This window comes from Silurus aristotelis (genome assembly GCF_946808225.1).
Source record: "Silurus aristotelis genome assembly, chromosome: 19".
NCBI lineage: Eukaryota > Metazoa > Chordata > Actinopteri > Siluriformes > Siluridae > Silurus > Silurus aristotelis.
The window spans coordinates 5673042-5700333 of NC_139592.1; the positions used below are offsets into that span (position 1 = coordinate 5673042).

General features: G+C 38.9%; 1 protein-coding gene across 2 annotated transcripts in view; it reads left to right on the top strand.

Annotated features, from left to right (window-relative positions):
• Window positions 1-27292, top strand: part of znf385a (zinc finger protein 385A) — a 78526-nt gene that overhangs the window by 11724 nt on the left and 39510 nt on the right. The window contains exon 1 of one of the 2 annotated variants that reach the window (XM_083521128.1): window positions 2437-3073. The exons of the other annotated variant lie outside the window; for it this stretch is intronic. Within the exon in view, the coding sequence (XP_083377254.1) occupies window positions 3064-3073 (10 nt within the window). The 5' untranslated portion in view covers window positions 2437-3063. Of the gene's footprint in view, window positions 1-2436; window positions 3074-27292 lie in introns of those variants that run through there. 2 annotated transcript variants of the gene reach the window in all.

Sequence of the window (27292 nt, forward strand, 5' to 3'; positions counted from 1 at the left end):
TCATTGAGTCTATGTGCAATATGAGTCAAATATGAATTTGTGAATTATAACTTGTAATAGAGAAAGTTTTGCAGTAACTGTGCTCTCACTGTGCTCTCACTGTGCTCTCACTGTGCTCTCACTGTGCTCTCACTGTGGTCCCAAAGCTTTAGAAATGGCTTTCCAACTTTTTCCAGACTGATAGATCTCACTTACTTTCTTTCTCACTTGCTTCTAAATTTCTTTGGATCTCAGCATGATGTCTAGCTTTCGAGGATCTTTTGGTCTACTTCACTTTGTCAGGCTGGTCCTATTTAAGAGATTTCTTGATTGCGAGCAGGTGTGGCAGTAATCAGGCCTGGGTGTGGCTCAGAGAAATTAATCTCAGGTGTGATAAACCACAGTTTTAACAGGGGGACAAACACTTTTTCACACAGGGCCATGTCATTTTGGATTTTGTTTTCCCTCAAAAATAAAAACCTTCATTTAAAAACTGCATGTTGTGTTCACTTGTGTTATCTTTTACTTATATTTAAATTAGTTTGATGATCTGAAACATTAAAGTGTGACAAACAGGCAACACTTTTTTACACCACTGTATACTTTTACTCAAGTATAATTTCCAGGTACTCTTTATATCTCAGGTGCTTGGTTTAATCTGCTGAAATACTTGTTGGCTCCACATCCTGGCCGTGGTAGAGCAGTTGATGATCCATGGCATGGGGGGGGAAATGTGTTTATTAGAGATGACGAAAGATGAGGTTGCAAAACACAGACGTAGTTCTTTGACCTTACCACTTTCTTTTTGCAAGATCATAATTATTTGGCAACCCGTTAACAAAGTTTAACACAAAAAACATTCCAACGTATACAGCTTGCTCCCTGTTGCTCTCATTCTGTCATCCTAGACTAACGCAGGTGTGGATTTACTTGTGATTGCAGGAGGTGGAAAGGGCAATCCGTGCTCCCGTGACACATCCCTTTGTCAAAGCTCTGATAAAGAGCAGTTAATAAATCCTGGGACCATGAGTGCACACTCATTTAAAGATCTGTGAGAGAGCTTTATCATAGTTCTCATTCTCTCGGTGCTGACATTTGCCCTCGAAAACAATGCTGTTTGCTCAGGTGATGGTGTACAGTACAGTATGAGCAATGTCTGGCATCGGATGACAGCATGCGTGCAAGTGTGGGTGTGCATCTGTGTACACGTGTTTTGTGCATGTGTGTTTACTTGTGTAGACGTGCTATTATGTTGTGTTAGTAGACATACTGATTTGCGTACAAAATGGCTGTGCCTGTTGTCTCTCTCTCTTTTTCTCTCGGTCACACACACACACACACACACACACACACACACACACACACACACTCTCTCTCTCTCTCTCTCTCTCTCTCTCTCTCTCTCTCTCTCTCTCTCTCTCTCTCTATCTCAAAGTCTCTTACCCTTATGTGCTGTGTACTGGGCTATTATGAGTGTCAGCTGGCCTCTTTAGTATTCCCTTCACTACTCACTGACTCACTGCTCAAGCCTTAGACAAGTAAAGGGAGAGAAAGGGGTGAATAGGAAAAATGAGATACTAAATAAAAGGCATCTTCCTCCGTCTTCCGCCTCATATTTGTGTGCGTCTTTTTACTCAAGTGTGCATAGCTTTGAGCGCCCGTCTGTCCTCCTTGAAGTGCAAATGCATATCAGAGCTTCATGTTCAGCATTCAATTCAGGTTTTTTTTTAATTCGTTAAAATTGAGCCATAGCAGCTAATTAGTCTGCATCTTCTTATATTTTCTCTTATCGTCTTACCTTGCTGTTTTTTGTTTTGTTTAATCTTTATGTTTCACCCCCCCCATCCACCCCCCACCCCCGGTCTTTTCTCCCATCAATTCACATCTCCTCATTCCTCTGTCAGTTTAGATTTCGTTTCCACTCTTCCAGCTCCTCTGCCTTGTCACCCTCTATTCCATCTCTTTTTTTCTCAAGCATCACCCCCTATTTCCTCCCCCTCTCCCAAAAAATTAATCTATGATCTGAAACACTTCGGAGCAGAAGCTGTAATCCTGCACACAAAGATACAGGACTAGAGAACGAGATATGGACAGGGATGGAAGGTAATCCCCTCTACAAGTCCTGCGTCACATGCAGTCAGAGAAGAGAGGGAGCAGGCTGGTATGAATGAATTAGAAAAGCCAGGAGGGAGGGGGGAATGAAGGGAGTGGATGTGAGAACAGTCCGATGATGAGCTGGTGAAAGAGAGGGAAAGAGATGGAGGAATGAGAAGCAGGGAGAAACGAGGAGAGGGGGACAAGGGTATTCTGGGTCCAACGCTGTCTCCTGCGTGCTTCCCATTTTGCGGAATGACAAGCTTCTGCTGCCTTTCCGATTGGCTGGGAAGGCTACCAATGAGCATGCAGGCATGTAAGGTGCCTTTAGGTTATACCCAACCCCAAAAAAGAAGGAGGGAGAAAAACAGAGAGAGAGAGAGAGAGAGAGAGAGAGAGGTGGGGGGGGTCTGAGCTGAACAGAACAGAGCAGAGCAGAGAAGAGCAGGCACCAGCTTGACAGTGTTACTAAGGCATTTTTGTCCACACTCTCTGATGAATGGCGCTGTTGAAGGGAAATAGCTAATCACTCGTCTGTAGGGACACATTATCCATCTTGCTTTGACTTCCCTGGATGTAACTCATTCACTGACCGGAGCGCTGCTGTGTCCACCACCTTTACCAAATGCCCCTCCCCGAAATCTAACTAATTGCCCTCTGTCTCACCTGTGAAAAGCAGAGGACCTGTAACAACCCCCACCACTTAAAAAACACTACCATCTCTCCTCCTCCTCCTCCTCCTCCACATTCTCTTCCATCTCCTCCTCCTCCTTTCCACTGTTCACCTGGACAGAGCAGACACAAGACGAGGGACACACGATGGACTGCAGCTATGCTCTCAGCACTCAGATAGTGTTCGCTGCTTGATCTGCCTCTCTTTTTTTTTCACGGAGAGAAAAAAAAGAGGCGCGCAGAGAAGAATCAGGACTGTCGGGCTGTGCAGGAGCGTCACCAAACTCAGCAGCAAAGACGACATCCAAGTTTGTCAGAATGATTTTGGGTAAGTTTGTCTCCAGGGCATTTTCTTATGGTTCAATATCTTTAAACGCATAGAGATATGAGTCACACACATACACGCACATACATACACTCTTCCACTGTTTGTGTGTAGGCATAGTGCATGGCCCCATGGGCTCTTTTTCTTTCGGGTGAATATGTTCTGCCAGTAAAGGTCATAGTGCATGCAATAAAATTTGGAGGTTGGGTATCGGGCTACACTTAAATGAAAGAAACGACTTTTCGTTAATAGTAACCTCCAAAATTGGACATTGTGTCATATTTATGGCTAGTTTATAGGACACGCTTTATTCAATAAGTTGCAATTTTATATCTATTTTTTTTTTTTACCATTATACATACTTATGCAGTATTATATACAATACTTCTTCACCATATGTGCATCAGATGACTTGACAGTTTATTAGGTATACCTGGTCTAGTATTAAAATGGAAGTTAAGTGTATGCATACTGTTGGCTTGCAGGTACAAAGTAAGCCGTTAATCATAGGCTGCTGGTGCTGAGTGGTTGATTGAGATATTGTGCTAGAAGTTTCGACCTGAACTTTAAGCTGAGATATATATATATATATATATATACACACTTAAACTCCTACACTCCTACATAAAACATACATAATAATTATTTAAATCATATGCCTTATATCAATCCAAGTAAATACTTGCACAGGGATAAATACCACCATCGAGTGAGTGAATCGCTTTTGGAAGAATGGAGTTTACACATCAGCACAGTTCCAGGGAACTTATAACTTCTAATATTAAATTTAGACTATACAGGTTTTTGCTTCGATTTGTCATCTGTTCTTATAGATGACAAAGATTTTTTTTTACTGCTACAATAATTACTAAAGTGAACCGTAGTTATTAAATGGATTCCTATTTGGATACATTTCATAAATAATTACTTATACAGTAAACCTGTAAGATTATTGATCTAAAACTGTGTTGTAACTTAATATACTTCCAGCTTCTTCAAATAAAATGATCTCACTCCCAGATTCTTTTTCCTTTTTTTTTATTTTTTGTATTTTTTTTTGTATTTTTTATTTATTTTTTTTTAAATTTCTTCTCTTGACACAATTCCGGGTGTGTTTGTGGTTTTTGTGTAGGCATGTGCGAGTCCCTGCTGGACCAGTGTGTGTTGTTCTTGTTTCTCGCTTTTGTTCTATTGTCTTGTGTTTGCACCGGTGCAGGCCGCTTCACTTCACTTCATGGATGCCTGGGTTAATTCAGCAGCGACGCCGATTCTTTCCGCAGGGCATGATTATTCAAGAGCAGATCATAATGATTACAGTGTTTGTGATGTGGTGCTCATAAGACCGAGATTATCACAAAGAGACACTCTTTCAATTCTTCTGTTTTATTGGTATTTAGGCCAGGTGTTTGCTCGGTAATGGCAGGTTCTGCGTGTGCACGTGTTGACCTGGACGCGTGTCTGCTCTAGCTGAATGCTTAGCATGTTCTTTTAAAGGTCAAGTATTTCGTGTTGTTAAAACATGTTTTTTTGGAATTTATTCATTCAGGTCTTTTATAGTGTATGTTTTGTTTTTTTTTGCTACTGATGCTAGGAACCTGACCTCAGCCTCATTAAACTCGTAGACAATCGCAGAACCACTCCACACACCACCAGATGCAGAGGAGGTATTAATGACTAGAGAGATGTGTTAATAGCATCATTAACCCTCTAATAACAGCTGTCCTCCTACAGGCTAATCAGTCAGCATTGCTTTGTGCTGCATCTCGCACTTATTTTTACTCCAGTCTATGTGATACTGTATAATTTGTGTTTCACTAGTACACACACACATATATCCCCCCCCCCCCCCAACACACACACACACACACACACACACACACACACACACAGAGATACACGCACATATGTTCAACATATAATACATATTGGCTATATCATAGGGGATTTTCCGAATGATTGTTTCTCCGAAGAAGTGACGTGCTCCTTATCTGAGTTTTTGCTCTTTGTGTTCCTGCCTTTGTGATTTATGTTCTGCAGTTTGCTTGATGCTTTGGCATGCTGCTATTCCCTTCGAGGCTCTTGTCATTGCGATGACCTTTAGAATGCAGACGCAGTCAGATCGCCTCCGTTGTGCCTTTTCACACTTCACTAAATACAAATGACCTCACACACACACACACGCACACACACACGCACACACGCACTTTGTAACAGTGCACTGGGGACATTGCAATTAAATTCTTAAATACTGTCTCTTTTCACACCATTGATTACTAATATGCGCATGCATGAGGGAATGGAAGAAGAGAGTATTCGACTGTGTGTGTGTGTGTGTGTGTGTGTGTGTGTGTGTGTGTGTGTGTGTGTGTGTGTGTGTGTGTGTGTGTGTGTGTGTGCGCGCGCGCGTGTTCAATGTCTGCATGCATTTTAAATGACCTTGAATAAAACCACTCGTTACCCTGTCCTCTTCATTTCGCTATGAACTCTTTTTTTTTGTTTTGTTTTCCCTGTCCCTGAAAAATAAGCAGATAAGCAGATGAGATAGTTTGCCTGGCATGAGACTGGGATGAGAGTGTCAAGTTTGATAAAGGGACCTAAATTCGTTGCAGTGAGGCTTTCTCAGAAAACTCGATCACTCCTGCTATCTCTCCCTTTGTCCTTTCTAAATTCACTTTGCAACTCGAGAGTGACCAGATTATTAGCTACCTCTTAGTTATATCAGTCACAGTTGCAACCAAATTTTATCAGACTATCCTTCTGTATAAGTCACTTTGCATGTAAGAATTTACTGTAACCCATATGCAGATGATTTATCAGTTTCCAACTTCAACATCTAGCATTGGAACGCAGTCATTCCAGCGAAAACCACAGGACAGGTATAACAGTGAACAGTTGATAACCTTAACAATAATGAATCTATAATTAGTGGATATCATGTGTCATCCGATTTTAGGTCTGATTCCACTTAAAGTTTCTTCCTATACTCATTTTAGGGAGTTTTACCTCTGACTCACTCATTAGATGTAAACCTATAGGAATAAACTTATAGTAACTTTAATAAATCCATATCTGTAATCAATTTATTTATGTAAAGCTGCTTTGTGGCAATGTAGATTGTTAAAATTGATTTGATTATAATGTAAGGTGAGTTATTTTACGCATAGCAGTAATAATGATACAGCAGAATCCAGTGTGTTCCTAGTGTTCGTGTGCAGGCAGTGGTATTAGACCTGGGGTACAGATAGAGATTATAGCCTTATAACCTTTATATACGTATGAATGATTTTTCTTTGTCATTCTCGAGTCTCTTATGGTCTGTAGTCTAGATAATGTGGGTCAAATTAGGAAATAAATAGCAAAGCCACTAAGCTGTACAAATACTAGACAAATAATATCATAAAATACAGTAATAGTTCATTTCTTTTCTGATTCTGATTTTCCACTTAAATTTTGAATGTCAGTTATTTAGCTGAAGGCAACTCATCAGACCAGAGACTGGCTACAAGGCTAGACATGTCGTTTTATGCTCTCTGGTCTGATGATAAATGAGCTAATGACAATGTTTTGTTTTAAGAATAAAAAGTTTTGAATGAAACAAAGTTGAATCGTAAAAAGGAGTGTAGCTAGTCAGAGGTATGCAAAAAGGGGAGTGAATATGAAATCAAACAGTTGTTGCTTTTCAATTGTGAAGAAATCTAATGTGACATGACTGTATTTTACTTGCACTCTGTTCTAGCGCTTCATCAGTGCCTGACTTCTACACACCCACACACCCACACACACACACACACACACACACACACACACACACACACACACACACACACACACACACAGAGTGTATATGAAGGACTCGGGACAGTGTTCGCTGTGAGTGAATAAAATTTTAAAGAAGTAGTCAGCTGATTTGTGTTTGAGAGTGCATTCTTTGTTTGTGGGATTTAGGCACAGTGCCCGGGGTCATCCGATGTGTTATCAGTCTTTCCATCTATTTGTCTCGCAGATTTTATGTTCATTGCAGACCCATCGATCTCTGTAATGCCTGTTGCTTGTCTACTCGCCTATCTATCATACCTCTCTTCCAAACCTCTCCTTCTACACTGCTGGTTTCTCTCTCTCTCTCTCTCTCTCTCTCTCTCTCTCTCTCTCTCTCTCTCTCTCTCTCTCTCTCTCTCTTTCTCTCTCTCTCTCTCTCTCTCTCTCTCTCTGTCCATAGTATCAACTCAGCTCTCTGTGGAGGTCAGACGAGAAAAGAAACAAAAATGCGTTTTTTGTTCTGTAAGCTTTTTTGCCTCCCTTCTCTTCCCGCTGTCCCTTGTGTTTTAGACTGACACAGCAATTATGAATTCTGCTCACTAAACCTGACTAAAGCTCAGGAAACTCATGGGTCGAGTCTCAACTAAACTTTAACACACATCTTCACATTCTGACTTTGTTTCTAAATAATGGCACATGCTGCAGAAATCCTCAGAATACATTATTCTAATTACATATCTGGAAACAAATCCTCTCATTAGAACTGTACATTAGAAGCATTTCGGATGTGTATTAATTTCGGACATTATCTTCTCAGCTACTCTCAATGTAAATGTACGTATATTGTCTGTATAAATATTTCAGCCTAAGGCAGGACAACTAGATCTGAAGAAAAGGAAGTTTGCTTGGCCTTACTGCATAATGCTGTATAATAAATATGTTCTCTTTTTTTTCTTTGCATTTGCTTCTCATAATCAGGCACATCAGCTTAGTTTAATATGCAGCTCAGCCAAAGTGGGCTTCGAGTTCCTTTTTCTGGACGGAATAAATTAGTGTCAGACTTCTGTTTCTCGCTCTATAACCTATTATTAATGTCAGCTTTGCATTCACGCAACGAGTCGCTTATTTGCTTCATAATCAATCCGCCAACTCAGCGAATGTGAGGAAGAAATTTAGCGTGGAAGATAAAACAAGAGGAAAAAACATTACGAATGTGTATGCTTGTGTGATTGTCATTTTGTCATACTCTTATGTGTAATTATAGTTTTGTATTAAAACCAGTTGCAAGGGGTGCCGATATTTTTTTGAGTGCTAAATAATTCAGCACAGTGTGTGATGCCGCTTTGATGTTCTGTTGGACTAAGATTTCCAGATTTCCGTGTCAGTTCAGAAATGCATTGTTTGTTTTTATGGTTGTAGTATACCCTAGAGAAGCATGACATTTTGTGTTCTCATTTATACAGTTCTTTGGCTAACCACTAGGATTGTCAATGTGCTGTAAGTATGAGTTGCAAATAATGAAAAATGAGTTGTTTTTACCCGTATATGCTTTAATACCAAGTATGAGTACTGGGATATGTTTTTTGTACTCATTAATTCTGAAACTTATGCTTAACCTCTGTTATAAGAAATAAGTAACAGTTTTTAGTTGCTGTCCTTTGCCTGAGAAATTAATTCCCCATACTGATTTTTATATTTAAAATGCATTTAAGCAGCATCTTTAACAGACGGCATCTCGATTACTTCATCGCAGCTCGATTAACACAAACAAACGTAAAGAAAATGCGATTTCTTAGCACTCAGTTCTCACAGAACTGAATTTCTCGCACTTACGTGCAATACTCTCTCTCTGCACATTCAAGTCAGATCTCCTATTGACAAACATTTTTACTGTGCCTACATTTTTAATAAGCACACTCTTTATTTAAAAGGCATAATGTTTTTCATTTTCTTGCTTGTATTGAAGAACGATCTGTTAATAATTCTGGAACTGGCCAAATGCTTTACCATATTGTATTGTCTTTAGAGCTAAACCTTTGACTTCTTACTGCAATCTTCACGCTGTCTCACTGTTCCACACACCATCTCGCACATTATGTCTTGCTGGCTGACTGGCTGCTGTCTGGGTGTTAGATGCTTGTCAATAGTAGGTGTAATAGACACTAATGAAATGGCTATTAGTGGAGCATTGGGAGGATGGAATGTGTTGCACAATGTATGAGAGGCTGGGAGTGCTTGCTATAATGCTGCTCTGGAAGATTTCTGCACCAGGCACATATGAAAAAACGGATACACACACACACACACACACACACACACACACACACACACACACACACACACACACACACACACACACACACACACAGGCACACAGAGGCCAAGTATTGTGCCTGTCCTGCCTGCATGAGCTGTTTAATGCTTAAAGTGTAGTGCATATGAGTGCCAGGTGTCCACTAGAGCAGCCAAACAGCCACATCCTTAGTGGGATCAAATCACATGGAGCATTTACTGCGATAGCACACGGTAGTGTATCGCTCTATGTACACACATTATAAGGGACATTGTGAGCATGCAGTGTTTGGTCTGGAAAAATAACGCCATGTTTGCTTGCTGTAGAATAGCTCAGTAAACAAATGAACCATCAGCACCTATGACTCAGGGGCAGAAAGGTTCAGGAGGACGCTGATGAAATGGCCCAATCTGGACGAATGATAAACACAAAAGTGCAGCAGGATAAATTATGAGTGAAATTCAGGGAAATAATAGATTACAACCCTTATAGTTTGGAGAAAAGGAAATCTGAAAATGGCTCTGCATTTCCATGGACTTTTGTCATGTCCTAAGGTATAGAATAAGCTTTTTGGCAGCAAAGATTTTGCACTGGAAGCCTGCAAGGTCACTGCATGTGGCTTTGCAAGACGAGAGGACTTGCAGGTAAAGAGAAGGAGATTATAGAGTAGAGCATTGTACACATGAGCAGCATAGTTCATCTTGCATGTTGTGAGCATTTCCTTAATCCGTTCGCAGTTTGCTGCTTTTCTGTCTGAAAAAAAACAAAATGCAGTGCAGAATCAATGCAAACGGGGACCAAATATCCATGCAAGCCTGCAATACTCTGAAACATTTCTGAGAATGCTCAGTCGGAGCCATATCTACAAGAAAACCAGTAGCCAGGAGTGCTGCTGAATAAACTCCTAATAAGAAAGCGATCAGGCATGACTCTCCGTTTACCTCTGAGACCAGAAATCCATGTTGTCTTGCTTTGTTTTTCAGGCTACGTTGCAAAAAAAATATCCAAAAGCTTCTAGTGCTGTTACATTTGAAAATAAAGTTGAAAATGATTTACATACAGGCAGATTTAGTAACAAGCTTTTACACAGTGAGTTATGAGGGTTAGGCTCAGACTTGCCCTCAGCTCTGAGAGTGCCGCTGCTGAAGCTGATGGCATAAATTAGCATTTAACGCTTTCTGAACCTCGGCCAGAAAATTAGGTTGGCTAGGATGTAGCTAGTGTAGTTTTTTTTTTAAGCATCGATGTGGTGGACCTGTTACAAGCGTCTGGTATGCACACCTGTCTCGCGTCTCTCCTCCCATCCACCGCTGGCTTAAACAGAGGATGTGAGGGACTGTGCTGAGACCTGCCCCAGCCCTAAGGAGAGGCTGAACATGTGTGTGTGTGGGGGGGGGGGGAGAGAAGTAAGAGGTGCTCCAGGCTGACAGGGCTAACCCGGTGCACTGGTGCATCAAGAAATTATTCCATAATCCACTGCAGTTTAATGGGCAATAAGCCTGGACCATTGTTATGGACAGTGTTTTAAGAACCATTCAGAGATGTGACCAGTATCATGGAATATTCATTTTGGCACATCAAATCTCCATTAACATTTTTTAACACACATTGACTGGTTTAAGAGTCTTGTGCCATACTTGAATACTGTAAATTTGCTCGATATACAATTTTGTAATGCAGACATAAAAGTATTATTTCAGTTTAGATGCAATTTAATCGAATAATCTATGCATACATATAACCTGATTTACACATAACATTATTTAAGAGCAATTAAACACTTTATTATGGAAATAATCATGTTGATAACATTCTATTTCCACATTGTGTTTTGTTCCTTGTCTCTCAACAATCGATATAGTATAAAAGGTAATATTATAATAAAAATGTCATCACTGTGCATTACCAGCAAGGATGATGAAGGAAATCTAGTCCACAAAATGTAGCATTAAGAAATAAACCAGGAAAGAGGACATATTCCAATATGTGCTGTTTCTACAAACTTACACTTGAAGTTTTTTTAAACAGCTTTTCAGTATCTTTCCAGTTGTTCAAAGCAAAAAAATAAACAAAACCTTGTATAAACTGAAAAGATTTGTATCTCTCTGACTTGCAAAAATTGAGAACGCTCTAACAGCAACATGGAACTTAATCCTGTCAACTCGTATCAAACTGAGTGCAAATGGAGGAACCACAACCATAAACTGAAAATGCGTTTCGTCTCAATGTTTTATGGTCCACATCCCTTTTGTTTCCTGGTGTTCGCAAAGCTCTTAGATGGTTTAGCAAAGCATTTAACAAACTTGCTGCAACAGGGGTCTGCGTCGTTCGTTTATGCACTCCACGTTCTCATTGGGAAGCACATGGTGGCTGTTAACACATTTGGCGAATTTCATGATGAAAAGCAACAAAGCTGGGTGCTTGGAAAAGAAATAAGCCATTTCCATGAAAATTAGCTTGTAAAATGGAGCAGCTCTGGGAGCTTTGGATGAGAGAAAATCCACAAAAGGAGATGAACTCTGAGCCATGGGTTGAACTAATATCAACAATAGACAAAAAAAAAAAAACCTGAAGTATTCTTTACTTTTCTCTAAAGTATATCATAAACCAAATATATTTACACATTCATGGAATGATCCAATCAAACAATCATCTGGTTTGAAAACAAAGCATACTGTCATATACTATAGATACAGATTTCAGTTAAGATCAGAGTGGAGGAAAAAAGCATGAGCACAGTCATGGCTTTTTAACAATGGCATGGTTTTTATTGACAGATGCCCTGTATGAAGATTTTTAGAAGCAGCTGATTCTCATGCACAACATTCTGTACAGATAACAAATTACAGGATGAATAAAAAACATTTTTATGATCAGTAATCTATCAGCAATATCTCAGTGAAGGCTGACATTAAAGCTATAGTACAGAAGGTAACTCAAATAACCACTCTTTACATCCATGGTGAGTAGAAAAGCTTCTCAAGTGGCAAAACTTGCAAAAATTGAGGTAGATGGGTTAATACAGCAGATCACTCTGGGTTCTACTCATGTCAGCCAAGAACAAAAATCTGAGGCAATAGATTGGTCTAAGTTGCATGGGAAAGCAATGGATATAAAACATTTCCTGGACTTTTTTCTTCATGACTGGATAATTGTACACATAAGAAGGTGTTCCAAATAAAGTGGACAACGAGTGGTATTATTGTGTGGTAGTAACTAAGCTATGACTCTACCATGGCTGCTGTACTTCTGTTGTGGTTTGTTCCATATGTATGTATTTCTGTCCCAGGTGAAAGGAGTGATTTGGCTCTGCAGCCCCCAATAATCACAGCACAGACAGTGCCACACATCTTCATTAAAGCATTAGCTGTGGGAGATGGAGCCTGCTCTCGTTTCTCACCCCTCTGCCTTTGCTTCATCCACCCCTTTCTCTCATCCTGTCACATACATTTAGACTGCTCTCTCACTTTGGACACAAAAACACATTCAAACAAAGTTACATTACACCCACACTTAGAGACATCTGCCATCCAAGCTGTACATTTGTGCCCTCGGCGTGCATCAGCAGCCCGGCAGGCCACCGACTCGAGGCAGAACAAATTAAGGTCACAGCAGGCAGCGGACATCTTACAAATTTTGACCTAGACTGGCTCTCTACCGTTAAACTTGATCTTCTCTTACCACACACCAGATCAACGCCCAGTTTCACCATGTCGTCTGTGCCACTGGGAGACTCTCAGGGGGTTATTTATATAACCCCTGAAATCCCACTAGAGACCAAAATGCCCCTTGTTCTTTGCCCAGTGATGAAAGGTGATGAGTGTGTCTTTGACTATAAATGACAGAAAATTGGGATGATGAATGCCCAGTGATGTTGTGTGTTATTGCAGTGGTGAGTCTGGGCTTTGATATTAGGCAGACCAAAGGGAGAGTAAGTGAGTGAGAGAGAGAGAGAGAGAGAGAGAGAGAGAGAGAGAGAGAGAGAGAGAGAGAGAGAGAGAGAGAGATTATCGACTCTGAATGATACAGGATTGGAGATAGACAAAGAGAAAGATGGGGAGAATATCGACTCTGAATGGTAAAGGATTGGAATGACTCATCCAGCTGCTTTGTGAAGTATCGCTGCTGTGTTTGAGCCTATTTCAGTCACAGTTCTGGGATGTAGTTAATCTACTTCGTCTTGAAAGTTTAAGACACTTCTTCAGGAGTGGCTGTGTGTTTTCCCAGCATCTACAAGTATGAGGGTCACAGCATTAATAGCTAGCAACAGTAGAAAGATGGAAAACGCCACCAAGAGAACATGCATGGCGAGTGACCATATGACGTACAGGTCCACGTGGCTTGGCTGGGTCTTAGCACCTTTACCGGAGGTGGACGTATCAGACAAACCTTCCCTCAAGGGCAGTATCCAATTTTGCCTGAGTTTGCATGGCCATGTAATCCATAGCTGTTTGGAGGATGACCTTCACAGGGGCCTTATACACCAGGAAGAGAGAAAGAGAGATAGTCAGGATAATCTACGAAAACATTTTAGTGTCATGCTAACAAATATAAATATAAAAAATCTAAGATTACAAGAATGAAGTCATAGCAATTATTATGAGAATAAAGTCATAGCAGTACAAGAAAAATATTTTTTCAAAATATTTTAGCTGTTTTGCATAAAATAGATGAATTCTAAATTTAGGTTAGGATTTAGCAATAAGGAAAGTTTTTTGTCTTTTGGCACATGAGCACGGAGGTATAATTAGTTAACAGGCACTGAAGAAAAATATCTGACAGACATTGAGAAAATTACCTCTTTTGTGCAGTCTGAAATGGTGACCAGGATATTGATGGTTACTTCTGGGCGCTTTTCGAGGATGGGTGTGTTGTTTCTTAAAACACTATGATTATGATGATCAAAGAAATTGACCCTGAATGAGTTAAAAACTGTGCTCTATGCTTTATTCTCATATTGCTTTGAAAGTAAAGCTTGACTTTTTCTCTAAATAATGACTTCCCATACTGCTACATGTACATGAATGTATTTGAGAATTTGCAGACCATGCTGACCTCTGCTATTTTGAAAAACACACTTTGAATCTAAACACAGATACTGTTATTAATACTGTATATGGGGCACCAATAGAAAGATGCACCCATAGTTCTGCAAACTCTTACAGTACTGTAATGATGCAAGTAAATGAACATGTGCTTTTAAATATTCATTTATATCTAGATGTAATGGGAGTAAACGAGCCATGTATTGAACATTTAACATGATCTCAGCTAACTTCTGGGGATTTCCATCAGTTTGCATTGTTGAAACAGCATGCACTTCTTACATCTCTTACATCGGGACGCCATCTTCATCTTTTAAAATTGGTGACGTCTCAAAATTGTCCCCTTTTATATATAAACCCCCTGTTCTTTCTTATCTGTCTCTTTCTCTCTTTGTTTTCCTGTTCACCCTCACCCTTCTCTTTTTTTTGGCAGAAACAATCAGTGTATTTTCCAACTGACTACCCAGTATTGCTGCAATCACAGACCGGGGTAGATCTGTGGAGGGAGGGTCAAGAGAGAAAGAGAAAGGGAAAGGCAGACGAAAGATGGCTGAAAGGAAGAAATAAATGCAGAGCATATTGAATTGAACCTCTGACCGGTGTGTAATATCTGCTTCTCTGTGCCCTATGCTGTAATGATTATGCTGCAGAATTGCATTCCATCACTGGGCAAGAGAACAGACTGTTCACTTCTTGTCTCCTGCCTGATGGCTATACACATCTGCCTGGTCATTAGGCTAATTTTACTAAATGTCCTTAGCCCTCGAGCATGGAGGTGACTTGAATTTTGATGACTAAGTAAAGCCACTCATCCAACCCACCCAACTGGATGACCTCTGAGATTAAATAAACTGTCTATTGTGCTGCTCCAGAATAAAACCTTAAAATAGCATTGGGAGAGATGAAGACGAGATGGCGAACAGAGAAAAACAGACAGAGGAAGAGACAAGTAACCAAAAGTGAATCATGATATTCATTGAATAAACCATTAACTAGTTCTATAAAGAAGATGAGAAGAGTACCTTAGGTCTAGCAGATAAACTGGTCTTTCAGATTTAGATGATACGTTGGATGAAGAACAGAGATATAAACAAATACAAACAAATTATTCAGATTGAACAGATAATGTGTTCGAAACAGATGCAGATACAAATAGAACACATGCATGAGACCGGGCTCTTAGAGGAAGCACTAATAAATATGTCACAAGCAGAAGCAAGTTTTTACTTTCATGTGACCAAGAGATCAGATATAAAAGACAGCAGAGGGTTTGAATTTATCTGCAATTTTTTTATGATTTGGAAATCGCATTTGTTAGAGAATTTTGTGGGTTGTAACAAACAAAAATAATTATAATAACAATTGTATGACTGAGACCTAACAAAACTCTATAGTTAAGGCTTCAGTATGAATCATGGCCCAGAATTCATATAAAAACTGAACTGCTGGCATTTCTATGTTTTTCCCATTGTTCTCATAATGGTATGGTTCATATTCAAATAAGTAAATAAATACAATTCTAAACATTTCTTATATACAGGGATGGCACTGTGACGGTGTGAAAAGGCTTCTTGCTTCAGTGTGTAAAAAAATGTGGCTCTCTACTCTTAATCCCTGCTTAATGTAAAGAATTATTGATTTCTGTGACTAGAGGAGTGTAGGGCAAAGAGAGCGAGGAGGGGGGTGAAGTGGAGAAACCGGCTGTTGTCTGCTCGGAGCATTTGGCACAGTAAGAAGACCCCTTCGGTTATCACCTATTAATCTCGCATCAAGGACTATAGCAAGGCCATGCTGAGAGATATAAAGTGAAAGAAGTCACCAAATGCTGTGACCACATTACAACTGCCTCAAAAAGCAGAAATAAATTGAAGATGGATTCTTTATAAATTGTCAGATGTGCCCTGACTCAGCAAAAGGAAATTCTACCCAAAGCTAACACTACATTCCCTAGAACGTCCTGGAATGTCCTCTGAAGCATGACATACATTAACATGTTTCCTCTATCCATCACTCCCCCCTTCTAATTATAGAAAGATCAAATTACAAGAGCATTGCCTATGTACCAACATTTACATACAGCCCCAAAAAAGACTATATATTAGTCTCTATTCTCTTACCCTGCATGGTGTAGTTTAGATTGATGGAATAGTTAGACCATGGCAGAATGGTCAGATAGGGATTGGATAATCTTTCTTTTCGGCTTCTCCCGTTAGGGGTCGCCACAGCGGATCCTCCGCACGTTTGATTTGGCACATGTTTTACGCTGGATGCCCTTCCTAACGCAAAACCTTGCCAATTTATCCGGGCTTGGGACCGGCACTAAGAGTGGCTGGGGATGGTTCCCTGACCGGGAATCGAACCCGGGTCGCAGTGCTGCATCTTAACCACTAGACCACCAGGGGACCTAGGGATTGGATAATCTAATTAGGTTAAAATGAAAGAAGAATACTTGGACTTGGGGGAACTTATTGGATAAGGTTGAACTGGGGAGGAAAAAAGAATTAATTGTGGTAAATAATTAATTAGATATACTAAAAAAAAAACCCTAAGGTAACAATTTGCATGCAGTGGCGAATTTGTAACACTTCACCACTAAAGCACTCCACTGTGACTATCACATTCTTAAACATTTTGACTCACTCGGATGTCAAAAATGAAAAAAGCAGTTTTAGCTAGGTGGACAAGCAATGTTTATTTAGGTATGTACATTCATCTGGGACATTGCAGTTGCTCTTTGTTTGCATTCTAGCTGATAGACACGTCCTCCAATATGTCATGTTGCTGTTTTTTTATGTACACAAATCCTTTGATATACTTTACTGCACCAGCACTTGCTGCACAATCCTCTGAATATGTGTTTACTGGCAGTGATAAAAGTTTTTAAAGAAGCTTTCACATACAAGGAAAACATTTAGGTCTAGACTATATGTTCTTGAATTCACAATGGAATTCATTTACATTTTATCATGAAAGATGGTTCAATTGGATTGTACTGGGTAGGATTTTGACCTGAATTGCACTGGTTTAGGATGATCAGGTTGGTCTAGGGACTGGGTTGGACTGTGTAAGATGTTTGGATTTTGGTGGAGTGGTTAAGAATTGTTTGGTTGTAGTTAGTCTGAGGGTTGGATGCATTAGACCCAGGATGGTAAAGACGTTTTTGGGTTAGTTTTGAAATAGGGTGTTGGATTCGATTAGACTCGTTTTGTCTAATCGAATCGGACTAGTTTTGACTTGGGTGCTATTCAGGTAGGATTGATAGACTTGGTCAGAAAGGTGTAGGAGAGAGCAGGAGTGGAGATTGTGGGATTGTATTGGACTAGTTGAGGAAAGATAGATTTTGGGTCGGTTCAGGGTAGAATGCTTGGCTTGGATTAGACTGAAACAGGGTGAGTGGAATTGATTAGCTAAGTCCAAATAGCTTCACTTGGGTAAATTTTGGTAGGGTGGTAAGATTTATAAATTAAAAGAGAGAAGTCAAGTTTATTTCTAAAGCACTTTTCACAAGCACATTTTCTCAAAGCAGCTTCACAGAATTTTAGAGTTAAATTGAACGATGTGTATTTATTCCTGATGAGCAAGCCACGGAAGGACTATTCTATTTGGTTGGACTAGTTTAGACTGGTTTGATTGGTATCAGTTTTTGGTACAATGGCTGGATTGAATTGGAAAAAACAGGTCCTTTCTCTTGGTCTTTCTTGCTTGTCCTTAGATCTCTTAGAGAACTCCAACTGAGCCTGCTGATAGCCATGCTAAGGCACCAATAAACACTGGAAAAGTTTTTCACTTGTTATGTGGAGAGGAGAGGACAGAGATGGAGAGGATGAAGAGGAAGAGGGAAGAAGAAAAGAGGGAGGGCTGATATGGGATGCGAAGCACGTGGAGGCAAGATAACCATCTTTTCTGCAGCCCTTCTTTCCAGCATGTTTGCTCAATCATCATTTACTGCAGAGGCTTAAAAGATAGAGTGAGGGAAAGATTGCAGGAAACTGAAAAAGGGTGGTGGTTGGGGGGAGGTAGTGACGCAGAAAGGATGTAGAGTTTGAACCAAAAGAATGGGGGGGTTTGGATATGCAGTCAGGCAGTGAGCACTGCTGCAGAGCTGACGCAGAGAGCCAGGTGTGTGTGTGTGAAGCTAGTCGTGAAGGCAACAACAACCACGCAGTATTTGTCAGAAGAGCTGTTTCAGTGTGTCTGTTATGGTCTATTAGGTCCAAGCTTAGTAACCCTACCACCTTCGCTGTCATGTTTAATAGTCTGCATACCACAACAACACACCATCATAAAGGAATAAAATGGAAAACCGAGAATTCACCTCTCACATAGACATCTATATAAACAAAGTCACAAAGTCTGGCTTTAGAAAATATATATTTCATGTTTGTGTGTGCCTTTTTCCCCCAAACTATGTGTACTCACCTCTATATCTCCAGTACTGAGCAATTACTTAGATGATATCAGCTGCCAGTCAGCGGATCACAGATGAAGAAGTCCTGACTGTTTTACATGCTAATAGAACGCCACACTCAATCAGGCGTTTGGGTATGAAAGGGAGGGCAGTGGACTCATTAAAGAAAAGGGAATCATAATAACAATGAGGGAATCTGTTTCACCCGGTTGCTCTCTACTAGTAGAAATCTAATTCTCACTGCTCTTCAGAGACCTGCTTGAGATGAAGAAAGAGGAAAGAAGAACAGAAATTAAGCGTGTGATGGGGGTCTAGGTGTAAACAAAGACAGGGGGCTAACTCAGTGTTCGATCTCTATTTTGTCCTTGATTTCCTGTCCCTGTGGAGCTCCCTTTCCTTTTTTTCCCCAACTCTACACAAAGTCAGCTTATGCAACTAGCATGCCAGCATGCATTTATAAAATGTCTTGGCTTCAAGGTTTAGCATGTGTGAGGAGGGCAGAGCGAATTCGAATGCATATACAACTCAAGGTTAAACCAGAATGTTATCCTCGTAGGGGGTGTGGATCTATATTTTTTTTAGAGGGTATGGAGAAGCATAGTTTATTTTTAGACTATTGCCTTCTGCTGAAAGCTGCATCTTAATGGAAGTGAAACGCAAACTCAAGGCTCGTATGTGCAACTATATTCCCCTTCGGATAAATGAAGTGACAGAGCTCTGCTAAAGTGTAACTTTCTGCCAAGCAAGCAAGGATTCCCAGTCAGCTCTGGATCCTTTATCTTACATGCTGGCTTTGGATCATTTTTTTTCAGAGACGTCCAACCTATATTAGCGCTCTGTTATTTTTCTATACAATTAATGCAAATCCACAAAATATATATCCCCTTTATTTTTCTATTATTATTTTGCCCCAGTCTCTCTCTTGATTTGTCTTTGCAAAATAATATTTTTTCTGTATTTTTATAGCAAACATTTTTGCACAGAACAAAAAATAAATAAAACAACATGAGGTGTCCTTATTCTAGGATGCAGTAAATAACCAGCTTGTCATTTGTGGTCATTTACCAAGGACAAGTGACATTCAAATGGCCCAGTGCACTTAAAAAGATTGAACTCAAACTAATAGAATCCACACACATATACACAGAGTGGCATTTTGCGCCAAGGACTCATTTGTCATCCAGCTACTTATTACTAAAAGACACACTGCTCCTTAAATATGGACGAAACTTTTCAGGATCATAATGTTGTACTGTAGAATATGTTGACTTGCTTTATACTTTGTACTAAATTAGATTTTTTATTTATTCTCTTTTTTTTTTTTTGGACAATCAGGCTTCTAGAAAGTACTTAAAGCCAGAGCTGATGGGTGGGGGTGGGGGATTTTGTTACCTGTGGCGCTAACTGTTATCTGTAAAGGAATCTCATAGCCCACTGTCTCCGCCTCTTAGATGAATTTGGGTAGTCCAGCTATTTGTGCTGAGTGATAGGATTTCATACCTGAGGGCAGGAGGCTTTCAGGAGGTGGGTGGGAAAGAAAGGATGGTCATTGTTTTGTCTGGGCGTGCACTCCTGACTTTTAGAAGTTAGAAGAGACGAATGGGGGGGAGGGGGGAGGTCGGAGAGATGAGAAAAGCCTGCAGGCGGATCTCGGCCAGGTGGAAGAAGGGTTGAAGGAGTGGCTCTGTTCCACAGCAATGAAATGTTTCTGTCTCTTGTGCAAGGAAGAGAAAGTCAAAAATTCCTTGGGACACAAGGATTAGAGAGATCAGAAGAGAGTGGCGCTAATTCACAATCAAGTACGAAATTCCACTGAACTAACCCATGCCCCATGTTTTTTTGGTTACCTGCAAAAAAGAAATAAAAAAAACAAACAAAAAAATGTCTACGCTGAACAGTGGTAGTTAATGCACATATTGTAACACAATATAGAAAGCTAGCTAGCTAGCAAGTTAGGCTCATTACTATAGATTACTTTTCTGTTGAATTTTGAGGGGCTTACATGCATGTTTCCTGCTGTTTATTTTTGTTCAGTGTTTGCACATACCGTTTGTTCTTAATCCTGAAAAGATGATCATCCATGCATGCCAATTAAATCTATCTAGCACACCAGTTTAGCGATATGCATCATGCAGAGTGGAAGCATGTGCTGTAGTTACATCATCATGGTGTTTAAACATAACACATTAAATTGAAGGGTTTTTTTTTGCAAGTGAATCAGTTTTATTGGTGAACATAAAAGCTACCCTAGTGATTTGTGTATGATAAAGAAAAATGTTTGGTGCCATGATTGAAACTGCAAATACAGGGAGTACTATACTATATTCTTTCTGCAGTGGATCATTCTCATTTCACAGTCAGTGAAACACCATGAGCTTCACTTCAGCTTCCTCCAGGCTTCACTGAGTCAATCAGATGAGCCCTACAGCTCAGGACATGCAGCAGCTAAGAGCAGATAAGCTTACCAGCCAAGCTGTCTGGCTGCCAATCTCAGATCATTTGGAACACGGAAAGTAGATGCTGAAAGAATGACAGAAAGTTAAGACTACCATTAAATGTAAAGCTGGAGTTGGAGAATAGGATGTATGGAAAATTCAATAAGATACAATGCAGTAAGTAAATATAGCAGAATTAGAAGACTTATTTATTCCTTTCACAGCAATTTGAGCATGTGTTTAAATCCGTGGCCTTTTCTTGAACAGGTACAGAATATCATGGCACATTAAAGGTTTTCAGTGTAATGCATACTGGTACCTTGAGGCAATGAAATTGAAAACAGGCGTGTACGTGTATGAACTCACACAGATTTAATTATAGAGTGTATGTTGGTTTGTGTTGAAAATCCCTTCAATTATACAGCTGTGAAATCTATATATTTTTTAGAAATTCCATTTGGCAAATAAATACTTATGTACTTGTGCTCAGATTGAAGCAGGTTGACATTTATATTTGTTATATAACTAACATATGTTTATGAGGCTTATAGGTATAATAATTATATTGTAGCTAAAGTAACAACAATATTTACAAATTTGTTAGAAGTTCATTGTGATCATCAATACTGTAATGTAAAAAAAAAAAGAAAAAAAAGGAAACACAGACCTGCTGGCTATACAAGCTCGTGTTCAGTAAAACAAAACCTGTGTTGGGAAACTCTGTGTCTCTTTGCATAAATAAAATGTTATCTCTTGCCTATTTATTGTTAAACCCGCCAATTCTACATGTCTAAATCTGCCAAATAAAAACCAGAGTCAGATCTGGCGTGACGTTAAAGCATGTTCTTACCAAAACACGAAATGTTCAACAAAGGATCCGTTGCTTAAACTGTATCAGATCATCAAAGCGTGTTTTAAGTCTCTGTACTTTCTTGTGGGGACTTGCCTCTAGTGTATATCAGTGCCCTTTGCAGGATGCAGGCTTTGCTCCAAATACCTGAGATTAATTGAAATAATCAAAGTGGATGTTATGCTGAGCAAAATACTCTGCTGGCATCCTTTATTTTAAGATGTTTGGTGCTACAACATTTAAGAATCAGGAAATAAAAATTGGTTGAAATAATGCAAATTCCAGCACTATTGCTCCACACTGGTGGCCTGTGAGACTCTCAAGGTGGCCTTGACAGTGCAAGCCGAAGCAGATTTATCACAAGATTAAAGCACGCATCTGCGTCTAAGCTCGGAAAACACGAACAGAGGCTGTGAGTGGGTCCAACACAAAGACTACAGGAGATGTGGAAAGCACCTGTAAACGTCTAAATCTTGTTTAGCTTAGGGCAGCTTCCTAAAGCTTGTGTGCAGGTGGCCTGTAAGCCAGGAGACAGACTCAGCACTTTTTTCCAACACAGAGACAGACTGGTAATTAAAGCCTCACAGCCTGGATTCACCTACAAGATCAAGACTCATTCCTTTTGGTAAACTTTTGACTTTCAGTCATGTTATTATCTCTCCAGGGTGTCGGGACACACATCATCTGCACACTAAATGTATTATTTTATCTGCCCACATTTGGGTCTTTGCAGTCTAGCTGTCTTAAAATAGGAGCTCTGTGCTGCTTATAGGTGCTTGTCTTTTTAAATATGTGACAAAGCCACAAAGTTTAGGATGATGGTAATGGATCTGTCTGATGTTTTGTAAGGATGTTCTTACTGGCTTTGTTTTCAGCAATGTGAGATTAGGCTTTTAGAGAATGCAGCAAAATCACTCTATCCCTCTTTTACAGAACCTGATTATTGGTGTCTATGTGTTTTGTTGACTATGTGGAGGAAATGTAGGAATATCAGGGTCTATGCTAGTTTCACATATATAAAATGCTCCATCCACCATTACCCTATATATATATATATATATATATATATATATATATATATATATGGAATGTGAATGTGAATTATGTAAGAGCCACATTCTCAAGTAGGTGCATAACTTTTTGTGGCATTTACAATTTAAACGGCTGTCATCGTGGCCAGACACAAAATGTCATTCTCTACCTTTTGCTCTCTCTAACACACACACACACACACACACACACACACACACACACACACACACACACACACACACACACACACACAGAAGAACCCCTGTACATGGATCTGTGCTGGGATTAAAGACAAACATGCTGAGACTCATTCTGCTCTTGACTGTGCTTCATGCCTCACAACTTATATCCAAACCGATTCACTTACCTGCAGGCAGTAAACTCTGCTCATGTGGAACTTACAAAGGAAATACATTTTTAAGAGGGTGCAAACTATTTACAGCACAACCTGTTTCATCCATAATAATTTATCATAAACTCCAACAAAAGGATTAAGCATTAAAAGAGATAAACTCGAGAGGACACTCTGGCCAAGAAGGAGAAATTATGCTAGCACCTCCTTGTGGACAAAAGACAATTTGCCTCTTTATTGTGTCCTAGTAAACATAAAAAAAAAGAAAACAATCCTAAATAGTCTATCATTGCATATAGATGAATTTACTAATACTATTGCATAAACATCTAAATAATATATAATATAATGAAGTAAAATAACACACGTTACACGAAACCTAAGTACATAAGCATCAGCACATGAATATGTAACTTATAAAACCACTGTGAAATTAGTAAACAGGACACAATTACTTTTTACCAATTTTATTTTTACAAGCCATACAACAGCCAATACCATAAACATACAGTATATCAAAAGACAGTATTGTAAAGAATTTCTACAATGCAAAATGAATGCAATTAAATGAAACATTACTGCGCATAATAATAGGATTTGCATATATACTGTACAATCGTGCAGTTTTTAAGCAGCTTTGGCTGTGGCGCTTGCTTGCTTTTCTCCTTTATTGTTGTAGCGTTACACTTTTGCTTCATTGGAACTTTGGAGCCAAACCTGTTCCAACATGACAATGTTGTGCTGCAGAAAGCGAGGGCTATGAAATCATAGCTTGCCAGGAGTGGAAGAACTTAAGAGACTAAATGAACACAGATCCCACATCCAGACTCCAAAAACTAGTGGAAAGCCTTCCCAGCAGAATGGAGATTAAAGCACAAAAGCAAATACAGGTGTGGTGTTCATAAACCTTTGGCTAAATAGTGTATAAACGATGAAGACAAAAGATATTTTAACAAAAAAAATGTATATAAAAATCATGCCTTTTGCACAATATTGTAGACATACAGTATATGAATGTCGGTCTATGCTAATGGATTTATGAAAACAGGCCAAGTTAAATAAATTCGATACACCAGACACTGGATTGACACTGCAATAAAGCTCACTCAGTGTTATTGTTTTTCTGACTAAGGAAAAGAAACAGTCAGTAATATAGTGATTTTTTTGTAAAGGGCTATGTTGTTCATTAATGTGTGTATGTAGCTGTCTCTGAAAATTACATGGGCAGGAAAGAACTACACACAATTGGTCGAATTGCACCAAAGTGCCATTGCCTGGAGCAATGTTCAAGCTAGATACAATGAGTCAGAGCTTATCTTCTTCAGATAGACCCCAAATTTGTATTATTTTACACAATGTCTTTGGCAATGTCATTTCAGTCATGAAAGTACATACAGTTCATACTGCTACAATAACGTTTATAGTAAAAAATTCTGACACAGAAAGTATGCAATTTACACAATAAAATACCTAACTATATACTTTTACTTTGCGCTATTTTTTTTTTTTTTTTTCCTTTCACTGAGGTGAGCCTCAATCTTAGTTCCACAGTGACACTATAGCAGAACCAGCAAATGTCAATCGTATGCATACAAGAATAGACAAGCACGGGATTTCCCCCCTTAAAAGCAAATGTACACAACCTAGATTTATTTTTATGCCCTGGAGAGAGGGTGTCTCATCCTATTGTAAAATGTTAAAAAACCACCCAAGGCTTGAATTTATATACAAGATGTGTCAGTATTTGGAAATTGTAGAATACTTTAAAGGCCAAGCGACTTGGATTTATTTCAAAATATGTACAACAACGTTAATACAGTTTAATAACTCAACCACAAACTAGAGCTGGGAATAACATGGACATTTCAGATGGCATTAAGCTTTAATTTTTTTAGACAGAACAATATAAACGTCCTCTATTGCAATGAAAATGTAGTGGATCCGTTTTTTTGTGTGTATGAACTGAGATCAAGGTCAGATAAAAATATAGGATCTAATCCTGTAGCACTGCAAACACTTTTGAAATGACTGATTAAAGTCTAGACACATTCAGTACTCTGATGCACATGTACTGAGGTGGTCAGGGTGTTTAAAGAATTTAAGAATAGGGTAACAGATGTAATGTTATTCTTTTATTGGCACGTTTTCCTTAAGATGCTGCACCTTTATTACTGAATGATGACTTTAAAGCAAAGATTTAAACCTTAACTAAAACTGAAAGTGGAAAGTCAAACTTGTGTAAAAATTGTGAAAAATTCTGGCAGTGAAAATACTACTTTGTGTGCAATCTCATTGTATTTCTGTCACTTCTTGATAACTGGTTAGATGGCAGTGCAAACTGAGGGTCCTACTTGAAATTGTGCATGGGAACTGTGCGTGTTTCCCATTACAATGACAATTCGCAAAAATGACACTAAAAGGAAAGCACTATCTAGCACTATCTGTTTAACTAAAGAAACTTTATTAAAGTGTCCAGATCTATATATATATATATATATATATATATATATATATATATATATATATATATATATATATATATATATATATATATATATATATAATTATAGATCTTGACACTTTAATGATGTTTCTTAGGTGTCGAATAAGTATAAAACAAATCAAAATGTTATCTAAGTATTGGCTCATAATGAACTCTGTGGTATGTTAAAGATTTCCTATAATATTCTTTAAATAATACGTATAATAGATCAATATTCTAAATTCATAAAATAATTTATGTACTGATGAGGTAAGTGTAAGTAATAATTTCACAGTTAAAAATGCATCAAAGAAAAACATACCGTAATAATTTTGACAAAACTTTAAGTTAACTTTAGTTAACAATCGTAGTTGTATTTTTTATAATTTGCAATTTAAAAGGAGCACAAAGGATATTCTAAAAAAACAAAGAATCAAAGTATAATAAATTAGTGAAAATTTATTTAGACAAAAATAGATTGCCCATATGTTCATTTGGCTTAAAGTCTAAACATTTCTAATATAGTTAGTATTGTATTATGTAGAACACTTCTTTGGTAAAAATGCACATTTTCAACAGACAAGATGTTCTGCTTAACAAACAGCCAGTGGACACATTTGAACTATAAAATTCAAGATGTTTATTCAGATCAATAATTTGGATCCAACAACAGTCTCATTGTGTACATCAGAAAGATTTATGCTTTCATTGCTTAATTCTACTGTAATTATTTTTATTGCCCATTAATTTTTTCTGGACCTGGTCCCACAATTGTGGATCTGAGGACGAGCTTTGCTTTCTCATTCTGGTGCTGAAGAATCATACTAATTAAATGTATCTTCATTGAGGAACTTTCTCTAGAGGCCTGGCATTGCTTTTATGTGCTAGCAGAGATAATGGGATTGCGTGCATTTGTTTATCTCCTGTTGACCTACACACTCATAACAGATATGCTGCAGTAAATCTGCAAACCAGGCATGCAGCATGAAGCAGCAGGATACAGTGCATGCAGGTGAAAGACGACACTATCCAGGCTCGGTTAATACAGTGTGTTTTTGGGAGATGGACAGTGTGTGACTATGACACAGCAGTGGCTTTTTAGTCGGAAGGTTTTTTTGGATAATGTATGGTCTTGAAGGTCAGAAGAAGATTCTGGCTCTCCCCTATCCCTGTGCAAATACGGTGATGGAATACAAAGCAGAGCTGTGCTGGCGCTCTGCTAATTAGACCTAAACAGGCTTAATGAATGAGTTATTCCTCAAGCCTGAGCTACAGCTGAGCACAGGATAGGCACAGACATGAGAGAAAAAAAGTGTAAACATTTACGGCATTTGGCAAGTGCTGATATACAAATTTCTTATGTTTTTTTTTTACAGTTGAGAGTTAAGGGCCTTGCTCAGGGGCCCAGCTGTAGCAGCTTGGTGGTACTGGGATTTTAATTCATGACCTTCTGATCCAAAATCCAACCCTTTAACCACTGAGCTACCACTTCCTCTTGATCAACTAACAGGTGTAATTTTTACACAGATTGGAAAAAATATATATAATATGCAGCATAATAATTAAGGA